This window comes from Chenopodium quinoa, unplaced genomic scaffold, assembly GCF_001683475.1.
Source record: "Chenopodium quinoa cultivar QQ74 unplaced genomic scaffold, ASM168347v1, whole genome shotgun sequence".
Taxonomy (NCBI): Eukaryota; Viridiplantae; Streptophyta; class Magnoliopsida; order Caryophyllales; family Amaranthaceae; genus Chenopodium; species Chenopodium quinoa.
Genome location: NW_018742292.1, coordinates 1,078,959 through 1,102,523, shown reverse-complemented (window position 1 = coordinate 1,102,523; position 23,565 = coordinate 1,078,959). Strand labels below are relative to the sequence as shown.

The window sequence follows — 23,565 nt, the reverse complement described above, 5'->3', positions numbered from 1 at the left end:
TCTAAAAGAAAAGTAAAGCATTTCTAAAATACAATTCTCATAAATGACTTTTATAACAAAGTCTGAAAGGACGGTTGGACATCATGTATTCAATATACTAGGTAGTTTTGATAAAACATGAAGTATTGAGTTGCAAAATCAAATTGTCAATATTGACAACCAACATAACTTTTCGCTTAATACATATATGAGTAAGACTCATTGATGTAGTAATTCAAGCGTGAATTAAAGGAAAATATGGAACTTTGTTTTACGGCGCATTAGATGCTTAATTATGCCTAACAAAGTATAAAAGTCAAAGACTCTTAATAAAGAAATGGTTCTTAAAGATTATGAGATAAAGTATGATAAGAAATATAGGAAACGAGGAACAAAGAAAAGGAATGAGATTCCATTTTACCAAAGAATTCGTGTTATTGAAGTTAACTTAAGAACTCATTATCTTCACAAAGTATCGGATACTCCTTGAGTGTTCCACTTCGAAAGTGACCTCAAGCTATTAAAGATAAGCTAAGTTATCGACTTACAAGCTTAGAATGAAGCAAGTGGTGCTACATTAGTTGTAAGGTCGTATGCTTTGTTTAAAGACCTTTAAGCTAAGGTTGGAACAAATAAATGGTTATTGTGTTCCATAATCAGCAATTGATCCGTTTACACACGGAAAGACTCACATTCAAAGCAATGAGCAATAGTTGCAAATTATTTGAATGGCATGGTTGTCTAAACCATGAGTCAAGAATGCTTTATTATAAACAAACATTTTCTTAACATGATAAACTGGCAAAAGCTCAAAGTCATGGGCATGATTTGCGTTTGGAACATCTTTAGCAATTTCACATCGACAAGAACGTACTCAAAGCTCTATTATATAGGCTCTTGATAGTTGATCGATTCGGAATCGTTCTAAGACAAGCAAGTATTACTTGTTAAATCCGACAAAGTAAAGAGCTATTTTTCTTGGTATAGATAATTGACTCCAAAAGCTAAAGTGGATTCATTTACTTCAACGTTTCACAAAGAATTTGAAAGAATATGGCTATATTCATCAAATGTGAACAAACTTGACCTTGAATAGTTCAAGAGTTCAGTGAAGTACATAATCGACTTGGCAAGATATCAAAACGTCTAGCTTAGATCGAGCGATGTTTGCTTGAGCCAAGCGTGACCATCAAAGAGTTATAAAATTGAAATTTTCATAAATAACTCCACAAAAAACATAGTGTGTCTTCACGGAGACCTCGATGCCATTTAAACATGACTCGAACAATGACGGATCACATCCTTTCCTATAAAGTTATTAAGATTTACACTAAGGACTAATGTTACACTAAAAAAATGTCGAAGCTAAGAAAGGATGCCATATTCAGTTATGGATAGAATTAACTTCTAAATGTCTTTTCAAGTATATGTCTAAGACTCTTAGCCACAGTGGGAGTTCACGGGCTCAGTGGGAGCTAAGTGACTCAGTGGGAGCTCACCGGCTTAGCAAGAGCTAGGTGGTTGAGTGGCAGCTTAATGGCTCATTAAAGGCTAAGATAGCTCAAGTGGGAGCTAACTATTTGTTTTACAACGAACTTTTACCCAAAGACAATATACATGTCTCTTTGTAAGCATTCAAGTGAGACCACGGGCATTACCTCCACAACCTAATTGAGAACATAGTGTTTGTTGCTCTAAGTGGTGTCTTTCTGGAAAGTAACACATTTCCAAAACGACAAGTGGGAGGAAAATGAACTCGATGACAATCTAGCTTAGCAACAAACTAGAACTGAGAATCTCTGAAGACCTTATAAGGGCTTCGTGAGAATACTTGATCAAGAAAGGACTTTACAAGTGCCTTAAAAGATGGCAACCGACACTTTACAAAACTTTTGAAAGTTGGAGTAAGATCAAGAAAATCAAAGGGCTTTGGAAGCGCCTTGAAACTCAGTGTTTGATGCAATTACCCCGTATAGGTATAGAATTCACCAAAGGCTTGGATTGGATCCTATAAATTTTCTATTAAGTTAGAAATAAAACTAAGACTTACAAGCATACTATTTACTATTAGATAGTAAGGGAATAATTTCTTTTAAAATATCTACGAAAAATCTAAATTCTGAATAATGGCTAGAGGCCATAAAATCCGAAATAGACTCCATGTTTGAAAATCATGTTTTAAAACTTGATTAATTTGCATAAAGGGTGAAAGACCCATCGATTGCAAATAAGTTTTCAAGGAGAAAACCAACATATGTGGAAATGTATATGTACACATAGCTAGATTGGTTGAAAAGGATACAATTAAATTCAGGGAGTTGATTTTAATAAAAACCTATTCACCAATCGGAATGCTAAATTCTTTTCGTGATTGTTCTAGCAAAATTGCACATATGAAATATGACAAAATAGATACCAAAACCGCCTTCCTAAAATAGGATTTTGGAAGTGACTATGAAAATATTCTAAGGGTTTTGAAAATCTTAATAATGCTAGATTTGAAAGCAAGCTCAAGGAATCAATTATGGGATTCAAGGAAGCATTGTATATAGGAAGTGGAACATGTTTTCTCATGAAGTTAATAAGAGGATTGACTTATGGAGAAACATTGAAATTCTTATGAATAAGAAGTTTAGTGGGAGCAAAAGTAAATTATATAAAGGTCCAACGAAAAGTTTACGAACTCTATTGTGAAATAACTATCAAATGCTAAATACTTAGATTTGAAAGTATTTTTGACAATGGACCAATCAAAAGACGATACTTAGTACATATAGGGTATTAAGATATATTTTAAAGACTTAATAACATGTTTGAACGTGTAAAGGAATTTACCGTGTTAAACATGAATTGAAAGACTTTTGAAAGACTTTCGACCCGTATGTATAAAACTAAGTAAATGTTTGAACTAAGTATGATCTAGGCTAAATACTAAGTCAAACAAGAAAGACTCTAGTAGAGACTTTCAACCATATCACATAGCAAACAATTTAAGCAAGACTTAGTGAAACTGAATGAGCTAAAATGTCACATGGATGGAATAAGATTGAGAATTACCCTGCAACTTAATCCATCATGTACGCTATGATTTGGAATCGTTGTAGGACTTACTTGCTTAGAGCATTTGAAGTATGTATGTATTACCAATCAACCTAAATCTATGTAATAGATCGTTAGATTATGGCCAAGAACATCCAAAGTACTTTGATAAGTAACATGATTAGTTCTTGACTTGTGGAAAAAATACAATTTGAGAATTGATGTTGCAAGCACAAACCTTAACAAGGATTAGATCCTTAACAAGTAAGCCATTTATAAGCACGAGCTAATAATGAGTCGTGGCTTGAGAATGGTAACATGGATGTGCATCCATGTGTAATGTGCAGGAATTTAAGGAAAGTTTCCATGATCACAAAATGATTAGGGTATCCTAAATCATTGTGAGCCGTTTGGAGTGAAACCCAAGCAAAGCATCATCAGTAAGTCTACTAAAATATATGTTGAGAATATTGTTGCCTTAAAGGCAATAATAAAGAAGGTGTTATATGGAAAGTTTGTTGTTGAACGTTAATGATTGTAAGTTGTCAAGTTGAATATCTCAATCATGAAAATGAGTGGGAGTCATCATGTGGATAATAAATCATAAATCACATATAATCCATGACACTCACAAATTTTATCATTTTATTATGAAAGTGATCAGTAATGAAGATGCTAAGATTAGCAAAGTAATTATAACTAAACCTATGCCATAAGTGAACGAAAACATTCACAATTGCATGAAAGAAATCAAGCATATTATATATGGGTGTGATTTCTATAGATGTTTTATAAAGAGTGATACTCTTAAAACATTCGGAAAAACCATTTATCTAAGATGAACCATTCAGGTTTTGGAGTAATTAAAAATTTCATGCAATTTTATCACTCCGTTTGCTATTTCATTATGGTTTAGGATTGAATAATGAGTCCATTCGATTTTGAGAATATTCAAAATAGGGTATCAAGACCAGTCTTGATAAGTAAACACCTATAAAGTGAACGTTGAATATTATAATCGAAAATTATCCCTAATCGAGGTCATTTAAATGATGGACGATTAATGACCATTTGAGATTAGTGTGTAGTTTGATTTATAGCACCGTTTCTTATGCTACAAGGACATGATCGTCATGAATCATTTGCACAGGTATTGGTTTAGAACCATACTGGATCGACCTATGAGAATACTTTAAGAGATGAAAATTTGTCATAAGTATACTTCTCATTATTGCTATCAGGACCTTTTTCCTCGACCATGAGTATTGTGAGCTTTCTTGTTTGAGTACTAGTCCGCTTTGATTATTGTCAAACGTCTGCCATAATAGAGGATTATAACGGCATCACTCGGGCGGCTAGGTCCTCTTTGTAAGAGAAGCTACATTACAAGACTGGAAATGTCCCCCTACTAAAATAGGGTAGATGTCTTTGTTGTTTACAAGGTCGGCCTCTCGTAGAGCGAGACTGTAAAATTGCATGGCCTTGCACGGATGGATTTTAGAAATCATCTGTTTATTGACAATCGGACTCGAAATCGAGAAACACTTCTGGACGTAATACGGATGACAAATAAATCTTACCTTATAGTTCATGAAGAGGCATTAAGCGACATAGGAAAAGGGATATACACTAATAGCACACTTGTCCGGAAGGACAAGTGGGAGATTGAAAGGAATAGTGTCCTTCGAACAAGTGTATTATTCTGATAGTGGGTTCAAAATTATTAGAAAGCTAATATATTCAGTAAAGTCAAGTGATCAGAATGCTTGGGTGGAGGCCGCTTCCGATCAGTGACATTAATGCATAATTAATACTACAACTTAATCTTTATTGAACCCTTCGGGTCACACCCAAGGAACCAACGAGCCGAAGCGACGAATTAATTCGGAAGGAATTAATGATTCGATCAAGTAATAAATATTTAGGCGTCAAAAATTCGATATTAGAGCGTCGAAACCGAGTGTCAAAAGTCGAGTCGAAAATAATAAAAGACGAAACGTGCAAATAGTAATAAATCTACGTATTTCTCAAAATAACCCTAGCATCGGAGTGCCCCGAGAAAACCGAGTTCTAGGGGCACAATGCGTAGCATGGTGGCTAGCATGCGCACCAAGACGAGCCTTGGATGGCTGGTGCGTGCTAGCGCACCAATGCTAGCAGCCAAGTGCATGCACAAGGCACACCTTAGCACCAAGCATCGGCAGCAGCCCAAACCTGGAGTGGGCGGCTTGCTGACCGAGAATAGCAGCAGCCCGCAATACATGGGTGCAGGGATGGCTGGGCCGAGACTAGGGGAAGCAAAAAATGAGAAGCCCGCTTGGGTGCCTTGGTGCCCAAGTGGGAGTTGACATGTGGCGTAAGGTGAGGGAGAGAGTGGGGGAGCAAGTTTTGTCCCCCCCCCCCTCTCCAAGTGGTCCTCACTTGCTCTCTCATGTATAGTTGACACTTGTTGATTTATTACTAGCTTGCTTAAATAATTTTATTTTAGCTTTAAAATAAAATGTGAAAATATCATTATCCCACGTTGATGGGAGAGACAATCATACTCTCATCATTTCGTATAAATACCCAAGTAGGGGCATTGGAAATGATGCTTGAGTAAGAGTTGGAAAAGGGATCACAAGTAGTGAAAACCTTTGAATTCAAGAGTTGATAAAGGTATCACATTTGTGAAAGCCTTTGAACTCAATTAATCGGGTTTTTTGGTCGGGTCTTGCTAACCCCAAGACATTGGACCTAGTCTGTGATCGTGTTGCAGGTGGAACATCATTTGAGGCCTTCGTAATTTCGAGGCTAGCTTTCAAGTAAGAGCCCTAGTGGTTGGACGAAGCACGCTCCAAAGGTAATCTTATTATCTTAATCTTGTCATTAAGTTAATTATGTTTATGGTTTTATTTATTGCGATTGCGGTCTTGTTTTTGGGTTTGTTTCAGCGCTGAGTTGGACTCACCAAACCCCAACACGAAATACAGCCAAATTTTCCCAAATTATCACAGAAAAATTAGCCCTGCAATTTTATGTATGTCGCCAGACGCTATTGTTTGTCGCCTAGCACTACATACTGTCTCCAGACGCTACAGTTTGTCGGCCGACGCTGATATCGGTCGTAGGATAACAGATTTTCTGTGATGCATTGGTCTTGAATTTTTTACGCCGATTGTCCTGAGTTGACTTGTCGATGATGGGATGCGAGATTTGTAAAAATTAAAGTGGCCGCACCCTATAAGGGTTGCCTACGTATCCTTTCCTAAGGAATCAGGCCAAACGTAGCTCTCTTAAGTATCCTACTTAAGTAATTATGGGTAGTACTTCTTAAGTTGGTCAAGATTTATCATGTTTGAGAACTCATTGCCATCCATATCAGTTAGTTTTGCAGCACCTCCTGATAGGATAGTTTTGACAATATATGGTCCAGACCAATTAGGCCTGAACTTGCCTCTTAAATCAAAAACATTTTTCCTTAATGCTTTTAACACCAAGTCTCCTACTTTGATGTTTCTTGTCTTGACTTTCTTGTTAAAGTGTCTAGCCATACGAGTTTGATAGCATTGAGTATGATGTAGAGCCTCTAGTCGCTTTTCATCGAGTAGAATTAGCTTTTCATATCTTGCTTTGGTCCATTCAACTTCATCGAGTTTACTTTCCAACGCGATGCGTAGGGAAGGTATTTTTGTCTCTACAGGTTGTACGACATCCATTCCATATACTAAGGAAAATGGCGTATTTCCTATTGACGAGCGAATTGACGTGCGATAACCCCACATAGCAAAGTGGAGTTTGTTAGGCCAATCCTTGTAATTTTCTGTCATCTTCTCAATGAAAGTCTTTAAATTTTGTTTAGTTGCCTCAACTGCACCATTTTCCTGAGGTCTGTATGGAGAAGAGTGATGATGTTTAATGTCATACTTTTGTAGAAATTCTTCACATCTGCTTGAAAGTGAGTTCCATTATCACTTATCATTTCACGTGGGACTCCATATCGACAAATAATGTTTCTTTCGATAAAGAGTGTTACATGCTTTGCAGTGAGTTTTGCATATGATGTTGCTTCAACCCATTTAGTGAAGTAGTTAGTTGCTACTAAGATGCATTCACGACCTCCTGTTCCGGGAGGAGTAATAAATCCAATAATATCTATTCCCCATGTTGAGAATGGCCATGGTGATGTATAGGTGTAGAGGTGAGATGGAGGAACATGTTGTAAGTCAGCGTATATTTGGCATTTAGGGCATCTTTTGACATGTTGATGACAGTCTCTATTCATGGTAGTCCAAAAATACCCTTTGCACATTATCTTTTGAACTAGCATTTTGCCATTTACATGTGTTCCACATACTCCTTCATGGACTATTCTCATAGCCCTTTGGGCTTCCTTTTTGCTTACACATAGAAGAGCTTGACCTTTAGGTACCATTTTAAGTAACTCGTCGTTTATGAGCACATATTGAGAAGCCAAAAGTCTTAAGGCTCGTTTTGCTCTTTTGTCAGCATGGAATGGGTATTCTCCTTTGGTGACATAGTTGAGGATGTCCGTATACCAAGGTTCTTCTTCTTCTTCTTCTTGGGCCACTTCATCATCCTCTATAGCTTGAACATATAAACCAGTTTATGCCTTTTTTCTATCTTTAAAGGCATTTACTCAATTTCTGTAGGAATTCTAACCATTGAGGCTAGTCTTGCCAAGCTTCATATTCTGCAGCGTTGTTGGTAACGTCGAAATCTAGCTTTATGGAGATTGAAATATGTTCTTCTTTAGGTGATATCAATAATACCCCTACACCACATCCCTTTTGGTTTGAGGCTCTGTCAAAGTATAGAGTCCAAGTATCATCTTCTGTGACCATCAAGTCCTTATCTGGAAAGTCATTCTCATGTATTAGTGTCGAATCTTTTATTGGGAAGTCCGCTAAGAAGTCTGAGACCACGGGTCCTTTAATAGACTTTTGGGGCATGAATCTTACATCAAATTGGGATAAGTTGACTACCCATCTTGATATTCACCCAATTAGCGTAGATTTTTCGAAAAGATACTTAAGTGGATCCATCCGAGATACTACAAAGATTGTGTAAACGAGCATGTAATTTCTTACTCAAGTGGCACAATTTCTCAAGTGGTGTATAGCGTATTTCATACTCGAGCATCTTTTTACTTAGATAGTAGATGGAATTCTCTTTTCCTTCTACTTCTTGTGTGAGCATAGCCCCCATTGTCTCTTTGGTGAATGTTAGGTACAACCTAAGAGGTACTCCTGGGAGTGCTGGTGCTAATACAGGAGGATTAGCGAGATAGGCTTTAATCTTTTCAAAGGCTTTTTGGCACTCTTCGTCTCATATTATTGGCACATTCTTCTTGAGCTTCTTGAATATTGGTTCACATATTGTTGTTAATTTGGATATGAACCTACTTATGTATTGCAACCGGCCAATGAATCCCCGAATTTACTTTTCGGTTTTGGGCGGTGTCATTAACATGATTGCCTTGATCTTGGTTGGGTGTATCTCTATTCCTCTAGAGCTGATGACATATCCCAAGAGTTTTCATGAGGTGAATCCAAAAGCACACTTAGATAGGTTCAGCCTCATGTTGTATTTTCTTAGCTTTTCAAAGAATTTTCTTAGAGCTACCAAATGCCCTAGGCGATCCTTAGATATCACAATCATGTCATCTACATAGACTTTGACTTCCTTGTGCATCATGTCATGGAGTAAAGCAGTTGCTGCTCGTTGGTAAGTGGCACCCGCGTTTTTCAACCCGAATGGCATCACCGTGTAACAGTAAGTGCCCCAAGGTGTTATAAATGTTGTCTTCTCCATGTATTCTTCTTCCATGAGAATCTAGATATACCCCGCGTATCCGTCCAAAAACGAGAGAAGTGCGTGATTCGATGTATTATCTACTAGAATATCAATGTGTGGTAAAGGGAAGTCGTCCTTTGGACTTGCCTTATTTAGATCTCGATAGTCGACACACATTCTTACTCTTCCATCCTTCTTGGAACTGGGACCACATTTGCAATCCATTTTGGGTATTTGGATACCCTGATAAAACCTGCAGTTATCTGTTTTTGTACTTCTTTTAGTTTAAGAGCTACGTCGGGCTTCACTTAACGTAACTTTTGTTTTACAAGTTTCATTCTTGGAATTAGTGGTATTTTGTGTTGACCTATTTCTCTATTTATTTCTGGCATATCTTCATATGACCAAGCGAATACATCAATAAAATCTTTTAGTAGATTAATTAAATCGGTTCTTTCATCTTTATTAAGTGTTAGTATGATTTTAACTTCTCTTTTAATGGTTGGATCTTTTAAGATATCAATTGTTTCAGTGTGTTCAATTACCGGCGTTTTATTTTCTAGTTTTTCCATTGCTTTAATTATTTATTTGTCATTTTCATTGTTAGTTAAGCAATGCTCGTCATGCTGGGTTAAAGAGTGACACGAGAAGTAAGCAAATGAAGACATATTTTTAAACTCAGAAACCATTACATCAAATAGAGATATGTCCATTGGGGCTTGACTACTAACTATTTTAGGAGAAGGTGCTAAAATAGAAGAATTAGGGGAAGGTGCTATAACTAGAGATTTAGAAGACTCGATAGGGGAAGAATCTGACTTGGACTCTGACTTAAACGATTCTTCAAACATTGATCCTTGTCCAGTTGTTATAGAGATCTTTCTTCCATTTGAAATAGTCACCTTCACGGTCTTACGCCATCCTTGAACTAATCCATCTGCTGGAGTGATAAGCTTAGAATGATCAAATTATCACTTTGTAGTACCGTTTGAATGAGCAAGGAATTATCTTCAATATATGTTGGCTCATTCTTCTCGTTCCCAAAGAGATGTCCCATGACATTAAAGTCAAAGCATGGAGGTGCTTTATTCTTATGGATAAGAGTTGGGATATCATCTAAAAAGTTGCAATCCAAGGAGATTTTAAACCCATGTTGTCTTATCCTATTCTTGACAAAGGGTTCAGGAAATTCATGACGTGGATAATCCTCTCCCTCTCTCATGAATTGCCAATTGAGGGTGAGAGGATAATAATCCATTGGGATTGCTTTCTTTTGGGTACGAGCATTCCTACGTGCGTTGGCTTTTTCCCGGACTCGCTTACGACCTTTTAGTGTCGATTCAAAACCAAGTCCAAAAGTGTCCAATTTAGGGAGGCCAGGTAGTCTCATTTGCTTTGCTATCCCTTTCTTCTTTCCAAGAGTCATTCCACGAAAGTGTCCCTGTTTTCTGAGGATAACATTTACTGTCATGTTAGAGTGGAGGTCGCAGTGAAGAGGGGTCCTTTCATCCTCCTCGATTAAGGATACCTCTTTGTTAAACACTAGTAGAAAAAATGCTATTTGTAACGCCCTAATAGTAACTGGCGTATATTATGCTAGTTACAGAAGTATCAGTAGTAACCGACTAAGATAATGCCAGTTACAAATTCCATGACATTAATAGCCAACATAGTAAATGTCAATTACTAATATGTGGAGTATCTTTATTTGAAGTTTTATTAGTAACTGACTAAATAAATGTCAGTTACAAATGTTCAGTCACAAAAAATTTGACTAAAAAACTTGTAACTAGCTTACAAACACCAGTTACAAATACTTAGTCAAAGAAAGTTTGACCAAAGCGTTTGTAACTAGCTTATAAACGCCAATTACAAATATTAAGTCAAAAAAAGTTGACCAAAACATTTGTAACTAGCTTATAAACGCCAGTTACAAATAACAAGTCAAAGAAAGGTTGACCAAAACATTTGTAACTAGCTTACAAACGCCAGTTACAAATAATAAGTCAAAGTAAAAAAATTTAACTAATTTACAAACGCTGGTTATAAATAATAAGTCTAACAATAACTTTTGTTTTTTTTAAACCAACAAATATTAAGTTTCTAGTTTACTTTTTTTTTTTTTTTTTTTTAAGGAAAGTTTCTAGTTTTATACTTTCTCTTAATTTTATTAATTTTTCATTAAATTTTTTTTTTTTTGAAAAATAATTTTTATTTAAATTTTGATTAAAGGTAAAAAAAAAATAAATAAATAAATTAAGGTAGGTATTACATACTCAGAATTCTCAAAAATCAAAAAAACTAACACTTTCGCTCCACCTTCACGACTGCTCCTCCTTCACCCCTTCACTGCGCGCTCCTCCCTCTCCATCACCTCTCTTCCTTCTCTGTCGCTGCATCTCACTCCATTAATTGTTGTTTTGGTTTGTTCGAATTTGGGATCAGCTTTAGGGGATTTTTATCAAAGTTTGAGGTATGTGTTCCTTTTGAATTAGGGTTATTTTACTTTCGAATTAGTGTTTTTACATGTAAATTCGAATTGACTGTTGTTGTTTTCAATTACTTGATTAATTTTTAATGAAATTAGAATATTAAAAAAAACCAAGGAAATTAAGTTTTGATGAATAATTTCGAACAAAAAAAATTAAGAAACGATTATTGTTTATGAACTGCTTTGTGTAATTGGGGTACATGCATGTCTAATTGGGTTACACTAGCCGAGTATGTCAGGTCTTTTTGGTTGGTTTGTTTGATTCCATGAAAATTATGTATTATGCTTCGTTTAGTTGCTGCTGTCATGTGGCGGTTCTGCTTGTGCTTTGTTTGTGCCCTGTGCTACTGATTGTTCCAGAAATTGTTCATGACCATGTGATGTTAAGACTTCTAGTATATAAATTTGTTATGCTTGACTATAAAGTCCTACAGCCCTATAGACTTAGGAAGAATGTAGCGCTTTCATTATGTAAGAAAATAGTGTGAATTCTCAATTTTTGATATGTTTTAAGATTATTTTGACCTAATTGAAGAATTAGGCTGCTCATTTGATTGATGTTAGGGGCTGTAATTTGTCAATTTCTGGTGTTTTCAGATCAGATTGATGACATCTTTTCATCGTTATTACGAATTAATGATCATTTCGAACTTTTGATGATTGATCATCATCTGATTTAATCTTACTACTTGAACTTACTGACCTGATTCATTGGTTTGTAATCTGTTTTCATCATTAAACAGTAGCCAATCAATTTGAAAATGTGTTAATTAAGTTGTTAGAGTCCTTTGTCCTTCAATTTAATTAAACGTCCATAGGTTTGGATTTGGCATTTCTAAGTGAAATTTCTGTAGGTTTTAGATCAAAATTTGTTATTTGTCGTGTTGGATGTTATATCCTTATGGTTGTACTCCTGCACTTTAGTGTCTAATAATGATTCTAAGAAGAAATATATGCTCTTAACTTGTGTGTGTTTATTAATGTCTGTTTTTCCAGTCTAAAACCATAAGGAGAGGGAGCAAGGTTGGAGATTTCCGGCTTGACAGGTCAACATTCGCCGCCACTGTTCAGGCTATCACACTTTAACATCAGAACTGATTTTAGAGCTGAAATTCAGAACTGATTTCGGAGCTGAAACTCAGAACTGATTTCAGTGCTGAAATTCAAAACTGATTTCAGAGCTGAAATTCAGAACTGATTTCAGTGCTGAAATTCAAAACTGATTTCAGAGCTGAATTTCATATCTGAAGTTCAGAACTGAAAATCAGAACTGAATCAAAACTGAAATTCAAGACTGAAAATCAGAACTAAAATCAAAGTTTTGGATCCTTTTGAGTTTTGAGTGACGAGATAGTACTTGACCAAATCGCTAATACTTCAACATTTAAGTTCAAATCCACAACTTGGATAGCTACAAAAATGGAATTGTAATATGCATTCATGAGTATTTCTTTGCTTCTTTTTTTTTTGGTGAATCCACAAATGTTTGTGTCTATGATCCATAGTTAAGTTTGATCAGTGAGATTTCCCACAACCTATCAAATTTATACATATTCTTAGGTGGATAGGCATTTCTTATAGAGATTACTGATTTGGGTTCTTATAGTATTTACAGTTTTACACTTTACTATGTGGGTTTGCAGTCATTTGTGTTGTACTTATGCATTAGGCTTAGTTGCTACTAGATGCCTGCACTAACTGAAATGTAAACGAAACACCGTGTGCCTTTGTTGTGGTGATTGGATATTTGGACATATTATGGAATATTCCCTGCCGGCATGCACTGTTTTCCATTTTGAGCATCTGTTATATACCTCTTTCATCTTAAGGAATTGAAGTTAACAATTAGCATTGTTTGTTAAGCAGAACATCTGCCGGCATGCACTATTTTGCACTAAATAAAGCTTATTCAGAGCTCAAATTCAGAACTGATTTCAGAGCTGAAATTCTAAACTAATAATCAGTACTAAAATGATTCGGGTTGAAATTCAAAGCTGAAAATGAGTTAACACACCAATTTTATTCGGTTATTCCAATTGGTTGAATTGATTTAACCGAACTATAATTATAGAGAGAAAATGAATTAGTGGTAGCCTGGTAGGCATATATGAAGTGTTCTTGCATTTTGTTCATACCTGTGAGTGTGACTATTTTTTGAGGTATTTTATCTTGTGGGAGTTGATTGATAATCTCTGGTTGCTGTTCTATTGTAATAGTCTTTGTTTGTTTCTAATGTACTTGTTCTAATAGTTATATGCTTGCTTTTTCTATAATTTGTAGTAAGAAATGAATCGTGATTGGATGTATGTTGAAAATCGAACTCAACCCGAGTTCTTGAACGGGATTGAGGAATTTTGTAGAACTGCTATTGAACACCAGAGGACTACTAAAGGAGAAACAATCTTTTGCCCTTGTCGTGATTGCAACAATGTGAAGAAGTGGAAGGAAATTAGTGTGGTTGAAAACCATTTATTTCGCCGTGGGTTCATGGCAAATTATACCATTTGGTATTGGCACGGTGAGAAAATAATTCCTACAACTAGTAGGTCATCAATCAATGACGCTGATATGGAGAATAGAGAACAATATGATGATAATGAAAGGGATACCGATGATTTTTTCGAGGAGGATCACATTCCTGAGATGATGGATGGTTTGGGTGATCATGTGAACGAAGAATCTCGTATGTTTGAAAATGTGTCAAAGGCCGCCGAGACACCTTTATATCCTGGATGTGCAAAGTACTCTAAGCTTTCAGGGGTTTTAACATTATTTAACTTGAAAGCAAAGAACGGTTGGACCGATACAAGTTTCAATTCGTTGTTAGAAGCTTTATCAGACATGCTTCCTGAAGGGAATGACATTCCTAAGTCTACCTACTATGCAAAGAAGCTATTGTGTCCCTTAGGTCTTGAGTACACGAAGATCGATGCATGTCCTAATGATTGTGTACTTTTTCGAAATGAGTATGAAAACCTTGATGCTTGTCCAAAGTGCGGTGTTGATCGCTACAAGCGCGAGGGTTCAAACCCCAATCGCAAGAAGTGGCCACCAGCTAAGGTGTTATGGTATCTGCCTATAATACCGAGGTTTAAACGACTTTTTTCTATCAAGAAGGATGCAAAAAACTTGGTGTGGCATGCACAAGAGAGGAAGAAAGATGGGTACATTAGGCATCCCGCTGATTCGAAGCAATGGAAACATATTGATGATACATTTCCGGAGTTTGGTAAAGAGGCTAGGAACCTGAGACTTGCATTAAGTACCGACGGGATGAATCCTTACGGTACCCTTAGCTCTCAACACAGCACATGGCCGGTGCTTTTGTCGATTTATAACTTGCCTCCTTGGCTATGCATGAAACGTAAGTACATCATGTTGTCGCTTCTAATATCGGGTCCCAAACAACCCGGTAATGACATAGATGTCTACTTGGAGCCTCTCTTGGAGGATTTGAGATTGTTATGGGATAAAGGTGTTCCAATGTTCGATGCCCATACAAGTACAAATTTTACTTTGCGGACCATGATTTTTTGCACTGTAAGTGATTTCCCGGCTTATGGGAACTTGTCTTGGTACAAAGTCAGAGGGAAAAAACCATGCCCCATTCGTGAGGACAAAATGGAACCAACACGCCTCAAGAATTTTGGAAAGGATGTTTATATGCATACTAGACGACTGCTTCGTCGAGATCACCCTTATCGTAAGAAAAAAGCTGAATTCAATGGGTTCCCAGAGAAACAGTGGTTGCGTGAGCCACTTAGTGGTATAGAGTTGTGGGAGAGAATCAAAGATGTTGAGACAATTTTCTGGAAAGTTGGTAAACCTACCTCTATTACGGGTCTTTGGAAAAAGGTGTCTACATTTTGGACTCTTCCTTATTGGATACACTTGTCTGTTAGACATTGTCTTGATGTTATGCATATTGAAAAAAATGTATGTGATTCAATCATCGGGACATTATTAAATATACCTAACAAGAAAGGATACTAAAGATGTCCGGAAAGACATGAAGCTTGCAAATATTCGACCAAAGTTATGGCCCGTGGAAAATGACGAAACAAAAAAGACATTTTTGCCTCGAGCTTGCTACACATTGTCTAGAGAGGAGAAAAAAATATTTTGTGAGTGTTTGTACGGCATCAAAGTACCTACAAGGTATTCGTCGAACATTAAGCGTCTAGTTTCATTGGCCGATAAGAGAGTAATTGGTATGAAATCCCATGATTGCCATGTCATGATGCAAGTGATGTTGCCTATTGCACTTCGAGGTCTTTTGCCAAAACATGTTAGGCACACTATTGTTAAACTTTGCCTATTTTTTAATGCCATATGTAACAAGGTGATTGATCTAGATAAACTTGATGAAATGCAAACTGGTGTTGTAGAAACATTATGCAAATTTGAGATGTATTTTCCTCCTTCATTTTTTGACATAATGGTTCATTTGGTTGTCCATCTAGTACGAGAAATTAAGGAATGTGGCCCGGTTTTTTGAGATGGATGCACCCTTATGAGAGACACATGGGAACTTTGAAAGAAAAGGCGACCAACAAAGCACATCCAGAAGGTAGTATTGTTGGAGGTATTATTGCAGGGGAGGCTAATAACTTTTATTCTGTGTTCTTAACTAAGGCTAAAGAAATTGGAGTTCCAACATCTCGTCATGAAGGCAGACTTCAAGGGCAAGGGACGATCGGTCGTCAGTTTGTGAAGCCTCCATCAGATAGAATCCAGAAAGCTCATCGTTATGTTCTTCAAAACCTTTCAGAAGTCCATCTTTATATAGAAACTCATCTCAATTTTTGAAAAGAATGAATCCAAGAATAGGTACATATGCTTTGATGCAAAAACATAATAATTCTTTTGTTGAATGGTTTCAAAACCAAGTGAAGTGTGAGTTAGGGCAACCGAATAATAATGTATCTGATACGATCAGATGACTTTCACGGGGTCCTCAATTGTTTGTGAACACTTATGAAGGCTATGACATCAATGGGTATTGTTTCTACACTAGTCGCCAAGATGGTAAGAGTGTACATCAAAATAGTGGTGTTATGGTTGTCGCATCTTCCTACGGAATACTCAAGCTCTAAGGATGCTAGGCCTATTAATGCAACACAGTCATATTATGGGGTCATTCAAGAGATATGGGAGCTGAATTATGTTGATTTTGTAGTTCCCGTTTTCCGATGCAGGTGGGCTGACAACCGGCGAGGCAAAAAGATAGATGAACTATTTGGTTTTACTTTAGTGGATTCAAGTCGATTTGTTGATGGGGAGGAGCCCTTTGTTTTAGCTTCACAAGCAAAACAAATTTTCTATATAAGGGATAACATTGATCATAACTGGCAGGTTGTTGTTCAAGGCAAGAGAAGAATTGTTGGTGTCTAAAATGCTGTCGATGAGGAAGAGTATGACCTATTTGATGATACACCGCCTCTATCTATTGGGGTTCAACCCCTAAGAGAGGGGGAAGACATTGTCGCTGATGAGAGTATGCCCATGAGGAGGGAGAATATGTTGATACCTAGGCTTCATTTTTTATCAATCTGTAGTTCTTTTTAATTCTTCGATTAATTTGTAACTATAATGCTAGACAATAATGTTAGATGACTATAAAACCTCTAGTTTCACTTGGATTTTAGTCTTTTGAGCTTTGACATATGAAATGGAATTTTACATAGTTCTTATATATGCGGCACAAGCTTGACTGTTTTTATTGGTATTATAACTTCAGGAATTGAAAAATAATGTCTCTGCAGGTTGCTTTTATTATTTATATTTGCTTTCTTTGTTACTTACTTGTAGATAGAAACCTTTTATAATCTGTAAAAATATAGCTCTGTTCATGTGATATTTAATTCTATCAGTTTTTGTATTTTGTTTTATGCAGGCACTTCTAGATCAAGGAGCATAAATATGGTCATTCAACAAAGTCAAGAGCAAACTTCCTCAAGCCAAGATGTTGCTTTGCAAGCCACATCATCTAAGAAGAGGAGTAGGGGGCCATCAAAGGCAATACAATCAAGTAAGCCTATGGTGCTTGAATTCAATGATTATGACTTGCCTACTGGTGAATGGGAACCCGTTTATGGAAAACAAATTGGTGCATGTGCTAAGAGATTAGACATCACTGTGAATGAGTATGCAAAAATAGATAAAGTGGATCGGGAAAATATATGGGAGGAGACAAAGGTATAAACTATTCACTTGCTAGTTAGTCATGTTGCTATTCAAAATATTAGTTAACTTTTTTTTTTTTAATCCACAGCGAATGTTCCACATTGAGGATCCAAGTGGAGAAAGGCAAAAAAGGTTTCATAGTGCTGTGGCTTCGCGATTCAGCTGTCACAAGTCGAATTTAAGGGAACGATTCATCACTTTTAAAAACCCATACCCGGCCACTTCTCCTAAAGCAAATATGAAGCCATGGGAAGTGTATGAAGGTTACTTTACAGAGGAGAAATGGAAGAGGTTCGAAATATATAGTAAATTAGCAGAATTCAAGGTAACTACATATTCACATGCACTGTTAATTAATCAAACAAAAACTGATTGTGAAGAATATGATAATGTTTAACTCTCTTTTCTTTTTTTTTTTTTTAAAAACAAAAAAACAGGAAAAGAGTGAAAAGGGGAAGGAAAATGCAAAGCTAAACAAATGTCGCCATCACTTGGGTCGAAACAGTTTTCAAAGAGCTCGGATAATTTGGAATAAGCAAAAGAGACTTGAAAATAGATTTCCTGCTCTGGTAGAATCTTCAACTACTGGCAACACTTCCCAGAGCAGTACATCAACTGGTTCTATTTTTGATCGTCGAGCTCTTGAGTGGGTTTTAGCTCATGAAAAGCGGTTGCCAGATGGAACATGGGGCATCGACCCAAAAGATACGGAGACTATTCGAATTGCCAATATAGTTGTATGTCATAGTTTATCAAAACAAAGAAATCTACTGGCATTACAGATTTCTGGTCATCTAATTAACTTTTTCTATGTTTTTTCAAACATGAAGAGAACTTGCAAAAACAAGCAAAGGAATCTGAGGAAGGAGAGTGTAAACAATCAGAGCGAGGCGTTGATGCCCTTACTTTGGCATTTGGGAAAAAGGACCATCGTGGATTTGTGAAAGGACTTGGTGGATGTGGGATTGGTGTCGGCTATAGAAAAGCATTTGGCCCGGTAAAAGGTAAAAACATGTCTAAAAGTGGTTGCTCATTACAAGAACTAGATGAATTTAAAGAGAACTTAACTCGGGAATTTGAAGAAAAATTAAAGGAAGGCATTGCAGCAGCTGTAAATTCTTATCTTTCTGATTTCATACCACACATAACTGCTAATGATTTGCAAGTAAATGATGCTCAACCTTCCCCATCTTCCTCAATCAATCCAACAGAGCTAAGTCCTCGCTTGTTAGAGGTAAACCTTCATTTGATAAAGATTGAACTCTTAATTATCATCACATGAGATGAATACAGAATTGATAATCAAAACTGAATTCAAAGTCGAATTTCAGAACTGAATGCAGAATTGATAATCAAAACTGAACTGAATTCAAAGCCGAATTTCAAAACTGAATTTAGAACTGAAAATCAGAACTGAATTTAGAGCCGACTTCCAGGATTGAATTCAGAACTGAAAATCAGACCTGAATTCAGAGCTTAAAATCAGACCTGAATTCAGAACTGAAAATCAGACCTGAATTCAGAACTGAAAATCAGACCTGAATTCAGAACTGAAAATCAGACCTGAATTCAGAGCTTAAAATCAAACCTGAATTCAGAGCTTAAACTCAGACCTGAATTCAGAGTTGAAAATCAGTCCTGAATTCAGATATGAAAATCAGAATTGAATTTAGAATTGAAAATCAGAACTGATTTCAGAGCTGAAATTCAGAACTGATTTCAGTGCTGAAACTCAGAACTGATTTCAGTTCTGAAATTCAAAACTGATTTCAGAGCTGAAATTCAGAACTGATTTCAGATATGAAACTCAGAACTGATTTCAGTGCTGAAATTCACAACTGATTTCAGAGCTGAAACTCAGAACTGATTTCAGAGCTGAAACTCAGAACTGATTTCAGAGCTGAAATTCAGAACTGATTTCAGAGCTGAAACTCAGAACTGATTTTAGTGCTGAAATTCAAAACTGATTTCAGAGTTGAAATTCAGAATTGAATTCAGAACTGAAAATCAGAACGCAATTCAGAGCTGACTTTCAGAACTGAATTCAGAACTGAGTTAAGATGGATAGTTTGTTCAGCATTGTTTAGTCTTCTTAATTTTAAGATTGTGGAGTTGGTTGGTATTGTTTGCAGAATTTACTGTTGGAGTGGTATTCTTTTTCTTGCTATTTGATGTATATGTCTCAGGTTTGCGACTCACAATTGACCCTTGCTGTCTCTGTTTTGCGCATTGTTGCTAATATGCTTCAAAAAGTCCTCTTATCCGGAGATGTATGAGTCAGCAGCTTTGTGAGTTTGGGTTAGAAAAAACTTTGTTAAATTTTGATAAGACAAAGAGTGGTTTTGAGAGTAAAAGTGTAGCAAAAGCATTCTCAGTTTCATATTCATAAATGGAGAGTTGGAGATTGTAGCAGGTCCAGTAGATTGGATTAGGGTGCTAGTGTATGTTAATGTTACGAGTAATTTCAACTTAATTCCTGAGTTTTATTATTAATTTGAACCAAGAAGGATGACTTTGATAAATTAAACATATGAGGTGTGACAGAGTGTTTGGAGTCTATCAGATTGGAGGTGGAACAGGGTCCAATGGATTTAATTAGGGTGCTAATGTTTGTTATTTATGAGTAATTTCAATGTAAATCCCAGAGAAATATTATTATCTGGAACCAAGAAGAATGACAAGGATATATTATGCACATGAGGTGTGAAAGTGTGTTTGGATTCTTGTCAGGTGTTGGAAGATCATATATCATGCAAGATACTGCTCTCATATAATTAAAAGGCACATTCAAGAGCTGTCAGATTCTCAGATAGACCATATCAACATGGAGTAGGTTTGGTGTATTCTTCTGATGATTTAACATTAAAACCTGAGATATATTAGCAACAATTGTGACATGAGCTTGTCATTGTTGCTCATTGTTGCTTCTCACAGATGCTCATTGTTGCTTATCACAATTGACCCTTGGTGTATTCATGCTGGTTTGCCATTTCATGATGAGGGTATTTTAAGTTTGGCATGATATTAGCCAGCTTAGATTCTTTTTTTCCTTAGTTCAAAGTTCCTCTTGCTTTGTGATATATATATATGCTGCAAATACATCATACTGTGAATTTTGCGGAGGTTGTCCATTAAGTACCCCTGCCCCCTTCCCCCCCGCCTGACCCATATGTTCCTCCCAAAACCCATTTGCCAGAGGTCAATTTAACAAAACATCAGTTTTTGTACAAAGAATCTTACCTGCTTTTATTTCTCATACTTATTAGTTGTTAACTATAGATTATGCTTTCATGTTTCTTACGACGTGATCAATTATGTAGGTCCCAACTAAATGTCGTCTTGCTTTAGTTGATGAGTTCAGTGGGAACTCAGTGATTGTGGCCGATGGAACGGCAGAACCTTGTCCTAGTGGAGTGATTCATAACAAAAAAATGAATTGTGACATTTATAGAGTTAGTGTTGACCATGTTTACAGTGATTATTCTCACCTAAATCTCCCAGAAGAGACTGATGACGGTATCACCACGTTGGGTGAGGCGAAAGGTTATTTTTTGGGGTGGCCGGCAGATTTAGTCTTCTTTACTGACGAGGTAATTCATTGATATGCTATGTAATGATCTAAGATATTTGTAACTAAATTATATTAATATTTATCTTTTCTTGAAGGTTATGACTTTGGCAAAAAAGACGGATAATTAATTGGTGCAAACCAAAGAGAAAGTTGATAGTTGCGGACCTATCAACTCAGAGCATTCAACTATTAAAGGCAAAGGCATAACTATTCTGGAAAATATTGTTGAGAGTCTTGGTGAACAGTGTTCTATGTTGTATTATTGCATGACTTCAGGAAGTGGAGATTATGATACTACGACAATTCCATTGAAGGCTCCATTGTTTTATCAAAAGGAAGACACACAAATTTATGTTACTAGTGATGATGTCTCTGAATTACTACGAGGAGCATGGGCTAATATTTCATTAATCCATGTCTACATATTGTAAATACTAACATTCATTTAAGTTATTTGAATTTGTTTTACTATGAAATATATTTCATTAGATCCATTTATTATACTAATTATTTATTTTTTCTATAAAATGCAGGTACTTAATTGAAGAGCATATCTCATTATTTCAGAAAACTAAAATCAAATTCTTGTGCCCCCAAAAAATTTCTGCAGCTGAAATCAAGAAAGATTTCCTTGAAGTCAAAATGTATTTGAAAAATGCTTTTCTTACTGAATTAAGGAAAAAGGATGCACAATGCAAATTCATTTTGGCTCCATATATGGAAGCGTATGTACTACTGATCCTTAAAATCTTTACTTTTACATAATTTTATTATTTTAATTATGTGAATAATACGAACAAGTTTATTAAAATGTAGGAATCATTGGGTACTCTATGTGATTGATTTGTGTATGAGTCTTGTGTATGAGTTTGATTCTGTTATTCAATCACCTCCGAACGCTCGAAACTCAGAGTTGTCCAAAGTAATGAAGATGTTAGTACACAACATTCGTAATACTACGTATTAATATGCATGTGATTAAAATTTATTTTTCATTCGTTTAATCTAATGATTTTTATGAATTTTTTTTTAGACCTTACAATGTATATAGGTCACACCTTAAAGGAAATGCTTTCAAAACGAGTAAGCCACAATTACTACACATAAGAAAGGAGGTAAGCGTATAATTTTTGCCTTTTCGTTCTATTAGTAATGAAAGTATTATTTAATATATTAAATAATTGTACTATGTTCATTTGAATTAGTGTGCTCAACAATGTGGTGGTACCGAATGTGCTTATTATGTGATGAGATATATGTATGAGATAGTATCTTTCCATAGCGATTGCAAGGGTAATTTGAAAGAGGTTAGTGATGAGATATATTACGAGTTTTAGTTGATGTTTTATTTTTATAAAGTATAATATATATACAAGTATTTTTTTTCAGGAGTATTTGGCAAGACTTGCAGCCTACAACGATGTAGAATTGGATGAGATTCGAGAACAATGGGCTAAGTTTTTTAGGCTTAATTTTTTGTTGAAAGACTAGTTATCTTATTAATCGATGTTATGATTTATCGCATTTAGCTTAATAAAATGATATAACACATTTTTATATATCTACTTTAATTTTATTTAGCCCATTGGTTATTGTTATTACATTTCTACATTATAAATCAATGCTTTTTTGATTCAAGTTTAATTGTTTTTTGGAAATTACAGTATAATTAATTTTTTTTGTATTGTATGGTTATGGATGAATAATTCGAGTTGTGCGGAACTATTTAGAGTGTTTGTATTGTATGGAAGTATTCGTAGTACATGTTTTGTTGGTTGAATTGTAACAGGTTATAACTCATTTGACGATGGGTCATTTGGTAGGATATACTACCATTTTTGTATTCGAATCAAATATTTTAAAAAAATTATATTTATTAGTAACTGGCGTAATCTAGTGCTACTTACTAATAGTATTTTTTTTTTTAAAAATAAAAAATATATTCGTAACCGGCGTTATGATTTGCCAGTTATTAATAATACCCTTATTGTAACCGACGTAACCTAATTCCAGTTACAAATAGTGTACTGTTTTACTTGAAAAATAGACTTTTTGTAACTGACGTTGGGTTATGCTAGTTACGAATATACCCTTATTGTAACCGACGTAACTTAATGCCATTACAAATAGTGTGATTTCTTACCTGGAAAATAGACTTTTTGTAACTGGCGTTGGGTTATGTCAGTTACGAATAATACATTATTTGTAACTAACATGAGCCGGTTACGAATAATTTTCACTAGTTGTAACGGTGGCATTCGCAACCAACAATGCCAGTTATAAAAAGTCAATTTCGCCAGTTACAAATAACACTTTTTCTACTAGTGAAAAGCCCCACAAATCTTCGTCATCTTCATCATGCTCTACATTTATGATTGGATTCTCGTTGGCCTTGATTCTCATTGGAGAAGCATCAATTGTAATAGGAATTCCTCAAACTATAGCCTTAACTTGTTGATGAAGGGATGAAGGAACGACCTTAAGGTCATGAAGCCAAGGGCGT

At 35.8% G+C, this 23,565-nt stretch overlaps 3 protein-coding genes across 9 annotated transcripts; all 3 read left to right on the top strand.

Annotated features, from left to right (window-relative positions):
- Positions 1-11,025: 11,025 nt before the first annotated feature.
- LOC110686153 lies at positions 11,026-21,319 on the top strand. Of its 4 annotated transcripts, none has more exons than XM_021862754.1 (8): positions 11,026-11,287; positions 12,302-12,351; positions 17,202-17,503; positions 17,580-17,816; positions 17,929-18,228; positions 18,318-18,725; positions 20,812-21,081; positions 21,158-21,319. In XM_021862754.1, the coding sequence occupies exons 3-8, from the start codon at positions 17,228-17,230 to the stop codon at positions 21,188-21,190; spliced, it is 1,524 nt and encodes a 507-aa protein (XP_021718446.1). In that variant the 5' UTR covers positions 11,026-11,287; positions 12,302-12,351; positions 17,202-17,227; the 3' UTR covers positions 21,191-21,319. The 4 variants fall into 4 exon arrangements, with proteins under 4 accessions (XP_021718446.1, XP_021718438.1, XP_021718452.1 ...); XM_021862746.1 differs by having other exon boundaries at positions 12,302-12,732; XM_021862760.1 differs by lacking the exon at positions 12,302-12,351.
- On the top strand, positions 13,592-15,298 carry LOC110686603. Its single transcript, XM_021863205.1, has one exon. The coding sequence runs from the start codon at positions 13,592-13,594 to the stop codon at positions 15,296-15,298; it is 1,707 nt and encodes a 568-aa protein (XP_021718897.1).
- Positions 21,295-22,824, top strand: LOC110686183. 4 transcript variants are annotated; one of them, XM_021862786.1, is made up of 6 exons: positions 21,295-21,489; positions 21,596-21,787; positions 21,879-21,995; positions 22,114-22,177; positions 22,268-22,369; positions 22,452-22,824. In XM_021862786.1, the coding sequence occupies exons 1-6, from the start codon at positions 21,314-21,316 to the stop codon at positions 22,551-22,553; spliced, it is 753 nt and encodes a 250-aa protein (XP_021718478.1). In that variant the 5' UTR covers positions 21,295-21,313; the 3' UTR covers positions 22,554-22,824. The 4 variants fall into 4 exon arrangements, with proteins under 4 accessions (XP_021718478.1, XP_021718470.1, XP_021718495.1 ...); XM_021862778.1 differs by having other exon boundaries at positions 22,096-22,177; XM_021862803.1 differs by lacking the exon at positions 21,879-21,995.
- Positions 22,825-23,565: the final 741 nt, after the last annotated feature.